The 7462-nt window shown below is 29.1% G+C and overlaps 1 protein-coding gene across 1 annotated transcript; it reads left to right on the top strand.

The window, feature by feature from the left end:
* The first annotated feature begins 2173 nt into the window (after positions 1 to 2173).
* On the top strand, positions 2174 to 7132 carry LOC131948794 (uncharacterized). The gene is made up of 8 exons (XM_059310480.1): positions 2174 to 2208; positions 3913 to 4011; positions 4111 to 4234; positions 4445 to 4561; positions 4836 to 5272; positions 5694 to 5798; positions 5927 to 5951; positions 6315 to 7132. Exons 2-8 carry the CDS (start codon positions 3913 to 3915, stop codon positions 6815 to 6817), a joined length of 1410 nt encoding a protein of 469 aa, XP_059166463.1. The 5' UTR covers positions 2174 to 2208; the 3' UTR covers positions 6818 to 7132.
* The last annotated feature ends 330 nt before the right edge of the window (positions 7133 to 7462 follow it).

Here is a 7462-nt window from a genome sequence, read left to right as displayed (position 1 = left end):
TACCAGTTTTACAAAATGCCTTGCATTATTATTTTTATATTGATACGCATTGTGTTTGGTGAAAATTGTCGTAAAATAGAAATAAAACACTTAAGCCTAAAAAAGGAGCAAGACTTATTTAGCGATATTATAGCAAATGTGTTTATTGCTTTAAAACCTGCAAACTTACTAAACATAGAAACGTTTAATGATTTGTAAAAACATAAAATTTGAAATTGTTTTGAACTAAATATTCAAAACAAGCATTCTGTGATATTATTGGATAATCTTGTATGAATTTTAAGAAATAAATTCATGGTATGTTTAATTTTATATTTATAAAAGTGATAAAGTAATAAAGTAGATTTGTAAATCACAAACTATTAAAATATTGATGACTCTTTTTACTTTTATTTGTTTTATCAGTTCTATCATATAAGTGTTGTATGGAATCTTTTTCGTGTCTGTTTTTTTGTTAATTTTTAAAAAAAATTATTTCCCCAGCTGTTGATCTACCTGTCTCTTCTTTCTTCTTCTTCGCTTTTAATTTTTATATTTGGAAGGGATCAAGCCGTTTCTGCCAGAGGGTTTGAACTTGAGACTTTTTCGAATTTATCAACCATCAGCTTTTGCCGACTCGACCACGCCTCCATCGCAATTAAGGATACGTGTAAACTGGTTATGTGCCATTGAGGCCATTGACTCCGATTTCAGCCTGCTTTTCTTTTTGGATTTGCTTCCATAGCCTTTGCCCAACCAAGAACAAACTACAAGGCAGCAATTGCTTTATTTTGGAGCTGTCTCTCCTAGAAGAGTGGCTGTCCCCAGCGAACGAGCCTCATCTGCCTGAGGGTTCGAACTCGAGACTTTTTTGGTTTAGCAACCATGAGCTTTATCGACTCGAACACGCTAACCCCGCTGACTACCTGTCAAAAATAGGCGCTTTACATTTTACAAAGAAGAAACCATTAACTTTATTATAAGTTTTAATTAGAGATAATTTATACATTAACTTGTTTCACCATTTTAGTTTGACACGATGGTTAGGAGAAACAATAGGGCGTTTAGCGCTAAGTGCTAATTCTTGGTGAGGTCCTCACACCATGCCATTGTAAGCTCTGTATTGCTTCTGATATACGGCGATCAAGTTTGCTAAATCTTAATAAACTTTATTTTATTCATAAAAGTAGTCAGCTAAAACATTTTAGACTTTATATTTTAAGTATATCTTGAGCCATTTACGAAAAGCCAATATATTTTAAGGAATAACGGACACAATGCTAGAAAACCAATTTAAGTTTTCACTTAAACTACATTTCGTTACTTTAAAGCAGCTTAGCCCGAATTTGTTTCATCGTAATACTTGCCATTGATTCAGTAGATACAATTTTATTTATTTATTGAAAGAATGATTATAGAAAAATTAAAAAAAAAAACAACCACAAAATAGTCAACAATAGACATGTTCAATTGTAATGTGTTGTAAGTTTTGAAATTGTCTTTCGTTCTCTACATACTGCCTAAAGCACAACCAAAACACAACACCCCAACAGGTTTATTGTATTTATACAACTCCTTTATATTCTGGAAATCCTCCTTCTATTCCTTCGTCCTAATAATCTATCCTAATACCCTCGTCATAATAACCGTCAATAATCTCCCCTAATACCCACGTTCCCTCTGATTTTGTTACAACATTCTACCATGGGGATAACATACATAAACACACGGGGTCAAAATAAACTCACAAACTCACTATACCCTGTGTTTGAAGCTAATCTCACCTAACTACCTAAAGATCTGAATAGTACGCTCTATTAAACCTGAATCAAACTGTTATTTCAACAAATACTTTAATTATCTCGGTTATTTTAAAAAAAATTGTCCATAAAAAACATTATATTTAGTCCCGGATTTTAATTACAGAAAAAGTACACTCTGTATATTATTTTCCTAAATATCTTTAAATCCACTTTTAAAACCGAGGATGTTAAGCGTTCCATTTTCTAATGAATTATGATAAGGATTTAATTAAATATTTTTAAAAACACATTGTTAGCTAAGTACTATAATCCATTCCACTGCAATTTTTTGTGATTCATCCAGTGAGAGGAGAAATCAATTCTGTACATTGGTTTCACTTTCAACGTAATCTTTAGGAAATTCCCAAAATGATTTTAATGTAAAGGTGAATCACAACCTGTAACCCCTAGTGATACTGATACAAAGGTAGGTTTAATCCAGTTGTGTCTTGTCTTAGTTAATGTTAAAATGATGAAAGATATAAAAAATTGTTAGACGTAAATTTTGATACTGTGTAGTTCTTGTCCTTTCGATTTCATATTCAACTTTGAACTTGAAACTGTAAATCTACTAAGTGTAATATGTTTTGCTGATGTTGTATTTTTACTTCCTGGTTGGGTGTCATTCACGAAGGAAGTCACGTTTTTTCCCCTGTATTTTCATCCCCCACCCTTCCCTCCGTCACATATTGTCAGAAAAAAACAGACCACTCTATAAAATGACCTCACAACTTAACTACCTCCACCTCACCCCCACCCCCATCAAATTTGCAGTTATTTTTTTTTTCAAACGTCGATTTCTTTCTAAAATATTGTCTGAGCTAAATCCATTTCTATTAAAATTTACAAAAACAGTTATCAACGACGCGAAATAACAGCTAAAATTCAATATCTATTTTTTTTTAAATGCAAAAGTGTGATGTCACCCTATATGGAAACCCCCCTTCTCCAAAACATCCACCTAATCACACATAGCCACACAAAAATTATGGACCCCTCTCCTCTTCGCTAAAAGCATGAATTCATTCATGGACGCCACTTAGTATAAATATTTAATTGATGTAAAAATGATTTTTTTAAATTAAAAAGCCGTAGATAAAATACAACACTTCATTTTTTAACACTGTTATGTATGGATGAATCTAGGAAAATGTAATTTTAAAGGTTTTAAAAAATTTAGGCGAAACTCTTATGAAAATTCAATATAATTAAGTTCCATTTCCTCCTCCATTTGATACTGATCTCTCACAGTTACTGTAAATACTAAACATAATCTAACCTAAACATAATTATTATTTGCATTATGATATAGTCAATTTATATGGGTAGATAAATATTAAAAACTATTTAAAGAAATACTAGCTCCTTCTAAAAAAAATTAGACCTCAGTACGTGTAGAAGACCTACTTCTAAAAAATTAGCCCTCAGTAAGTGTGGAAGATCTCTTTTTAAAAATGAGACAAAAATTAGACATAAATATTTATGGAAGTTCCCGAAATAACGCGTCCAGTGCTAGTTCACGATAACTATTGGACAAATACATAAACAGAACTGTAGTCTATTACTTTTAAGGTAGCTTATTTATTTACTCCAAGCAATTGATTAATCAATAACGCATTTTTATCGCGACAGACTTCAGTTACATGATTATACTTAAATAAAAAAAGTATTTTAAAAGAATTATAATTTGATAAAAAAATTATAGAATTTAATTACACGATAAATTAGCAAAAAGCAATATGCGACAACAAATGAAATCTAAAGAAACAAATCAAATTAACATTTTAAAAACAAATCTCCTTAATATAATCTCCTTATATTATTTTTAAAGTTATCGTTTCCCCTCTACGATTTGATTGATCTGTTGTGATTAAACGAATGTCTAGAAAAAAATTACCCCATGTTCAGCAGTGTACTTAATGATATTAAAATAGTATTCCTTACTCTTTTTTCTCTCACACATTATAATATATATATATATATATATATATATATATATATATATATATATATATATATATATATATATATATATATATATATGTGTGTGTGTGTGTGTGTGTTTATATATATATATATGTTTATATATATATATGCATTTAACAAATTAACACATCTATATAATTATTAGATGTGTTCACCTCTTCAAAAGAAAGCTTTAGCTCCATACATAAAGAGCTTAGAAGATCAAAGAAATGTTTTGCTTCCTATGCTAGATACCACGAGTAAAGTAAGTAACACACGGAGTTTAAAACGGTTGAAGTTTTATTTTTTTCAGGTTTTCTTTTTTTTTTTAAATAGTTATAAAATTCCGCAATTTATATAACAGGCTATTGATGAATGCAACTTATGGATAAAAGAAAAAGATGGAAGCCAAAAAACATTTCTGGAAATGATGCAAAAATTGGAAGAAATAAACAATATAAATTTTCAGATCTACACTTCTTTTCTGAGTAAAAAAACTTTTATTTTCTATTATTTTAATAGACAAACAACATCATGTAATTATTTGAAAAGGTTTAATAAGATACTTTCTCAATTTATAAGTATTTTTCTAATATTTGTAAAGTTTACTTTTGAAACCTTCACTAGTTTTTGTAAAACTGTTGAGTCTCTTCTGTTTTAGGCCAAATTTAGCATGCATGTATAATGTGTAATTCTAGAAAAAAGTCACAATGATGCTGATGAATTAACGCAGACAGATATTTCTACACCAACAAGCCCTGGTGGGGCGAATTACCCTGACGTGTTCCAAAGTATCAAACCTACCAATAAATATGGTATAACATTTTTAATTAATAGATGCTTAAAATTATATAAACATTTATTTAAATATAGGCCTATATATATATATATATATATATATATATATATATATATATAACACATACTAGGTTTAAAAATGTGATACCGTGTTTTGTTTTATTCTAACTTATTATTACTATTAATTAGTTGTGCGATATTAAATATACTTCAAAAATAATTTAACAATTTGTTATTTATATAATAATCTAGATACAATATATTAATTACAAATTATCTTGCATAAAGTAGAATTGAACGACGCAAAAACGGAATCGCTTGAAAGAAAATATCAGAAGTTAGAAGAGGATTTCAAGTTATTAAATGAAAAACAAAAATGTTTTGAGATTAAACAGAACTCACAAATCAAGAAATCAAAATCTCACGGAAAGCAAATTGATGAACTAGAGGCAAACGTGAAAACTTTGAATGAAAGAATGGACGCACAAACTAAATTAACAACTACACAATCGGATACAACAAATCAAATAACAGAATCAATGAAAGAAGTTAAAAAATGTTGTACAATCAATGAAAAGCGAATGCATGAAACAGAGAAAAATCATCAAATACTTTTAAATAAATTAAATCGTAGTGAAGCATCAATCAAAGCAATATCAGAAAAGGATTTAAAGTTTTCCTCACAACTTGAGAATTATGAAAATAAAAATATGAACCTGGAGAAGAAAGTGAGAGAATTTTAAAATACATTAAACTCATAATATCATAGATTATTATTGTCATAAAACCATGTAGTAAGCACACATGAACATTTGTTAAGAAAAACTAAGTACAATATTTATGTTTCGAAGTTACAGTAGTGTTTTGCGGTTAATACAGCGAAAAAAAAAATATTATTCTAGACGTGTTGAGGAGTTTAGAAGAATCTTCATACTTCTAAAACCAAAACTCTAACTTTAATTAAAGAAATTGAGTAATTATTTTAAGACATCTTTTAAGTACGTTGAATAAAGGACTTAGGTCGAAAATTAAAATGCAAAAATATTCTAAATTCATTTATATCAGCTTTATTTTATGAATAGAGCTATAGATAATTAGTCCTTTTTAAACGATTATTCAAATTATCAAACGTAGCGGTTTTTTTCACAGTTTGAAGCCCTGTGTCAGGTGATTGCAAAAAGGTACAACGCTATGGATTCAGTAAAACAAGTTATAAACAAGCTCACTTTATCAAGGGATAAAGCTTACCTTAAGGTAACATAACTTTTAGAGACATGTTTGATGCCTAATTGTATGAAATCGTAATTTTATCAGTGTCATTACTGTACATTGTGGCAAGTGTTGCAATGAATTTATTAAATGTCACATCCATATGTCCCCAGCTAAATGATAAAATATCTACACTGGGTAAGTTAAGTTATTATAATAAAGCGTGGATGTAGAATTATGACATTAATTTCAAAACTTTTTAACACTACACCTCATTGACATTATATATATTTATATATGTGTGTGTGTGTACGGAGAGACAGAGAGAGAGAGAGAGAGCATTTAAGGACCATATTTTCTCGACCTATTCAGTCGGATGTAACTGTAAACAAAAGATATTTACTAGGGTTATAAAATAACGTTGTATATTTCATGTTGTTTTGTCGATTTGTTTATTTTAAAAAAGACAAGGGACAATATATTTATTATTAAACCTGCATTAATTATATCTTTTATGTATTTATTAACAAATTAATTCTTATCTACATTTTTAAAAAACAGAAGAAACGATGAAAAGGTCACCGATAGGATTTGCTGCCCAATTAGGCTATGAAGTTATGCACCCTTCAGGAGAAGTGATCAAAGATTTTTCTAATGTACTTTTCAACAACGGCGACCATTTTGACCCAAACACGGGAGAGTTCACTGCCCCTGCTGATGGGGTTTATTGTGTGAGTCTTATGATAACTGGTTATTTTGACACTGACGACAATGTTCAAATAATTGTACGGGTACCTACAGGAGAGCAAACAAAAGAATCAAATGATGAAAGTAATGATCAAGTTTCTCCAGGGTCTAATGGCAGTCAAACTAATACTGATGATGACAATGAAACAGAATTTCAACGTTTAACTATTCAACAGGGCTATTTAAGTTGTGTAGCAAATGTTTCTTTATACGCTGGCTATAAAGTTCTTCTGAGATTTATTTCAAGAGATGCGAACGATAAAAAAGATTTTTTAATATTTTTTTGTTGCTATAAAATCAATAACGGAGACGACTAGAATTAACCTAAAGCAAACAAATAAATGTAAACACTTTTAGTTAAAGCACCACGAAGATCTATTTGTAAACAGCCACACATGTTTTTTGTGTGTAATATACAGTATATTTTTGCAATTGTTAGGTTAAATGATATTTATAAAATAAGGATTGTTGTTTTACATTTAAGGGCGATATAATAATTTATTATTCTTACCCGTTAGAAAATCATAGATTTTATTTTACCTGTTTTATTATCGTGTTCCATATAAACAGTTATAGTTGAATATCTGAGAATTTCAAAATGGATCTTTATTTATCGTTTATATTTTCTAATTGTGTTTAGGATTTTAGCAAAACAAATATTAAAAGAAGTTCATAACTCATACTTTGTTAATTTTTTATGCGTCTCTTTGTACGGTCATAGTAGATCTGACGTCTCATTATTGCACAGTTAATTGCAACACACGCGTCAAACACAACCTTTCAAATTTAAAACTTAAAAAATCAGGATGAAACGATTATATAAATAAATGACTAATAGTCATTAAACAAAAAAATTTAAAAATTTGAATTAGGAAGTAAATTTAACATGAACGGAATCTGACAAAAAGGAATATGTAACATTTATCTATTATATTAACTTTCTCGCATACTTTATTGAAGGG

Source organism: Physella acuta, unplaced genomic scaffold (assembly GCF_028476545.2).
Source record: "Physella acuta isolate Inbredline_101_S28 unplaced genomic scaffold, ASM2847654v3 ptg000661l, whole genome shotgun sequence".
NCBI lineage: Eukaryota > Metazoa > Mollusca > Gastropoda > Physidae > Physella > Physella acuta.
Note: the sequence above shows the minus strand (reverse complement) of the source record. Positions and strands in the feature narration are given on the sequence as shown.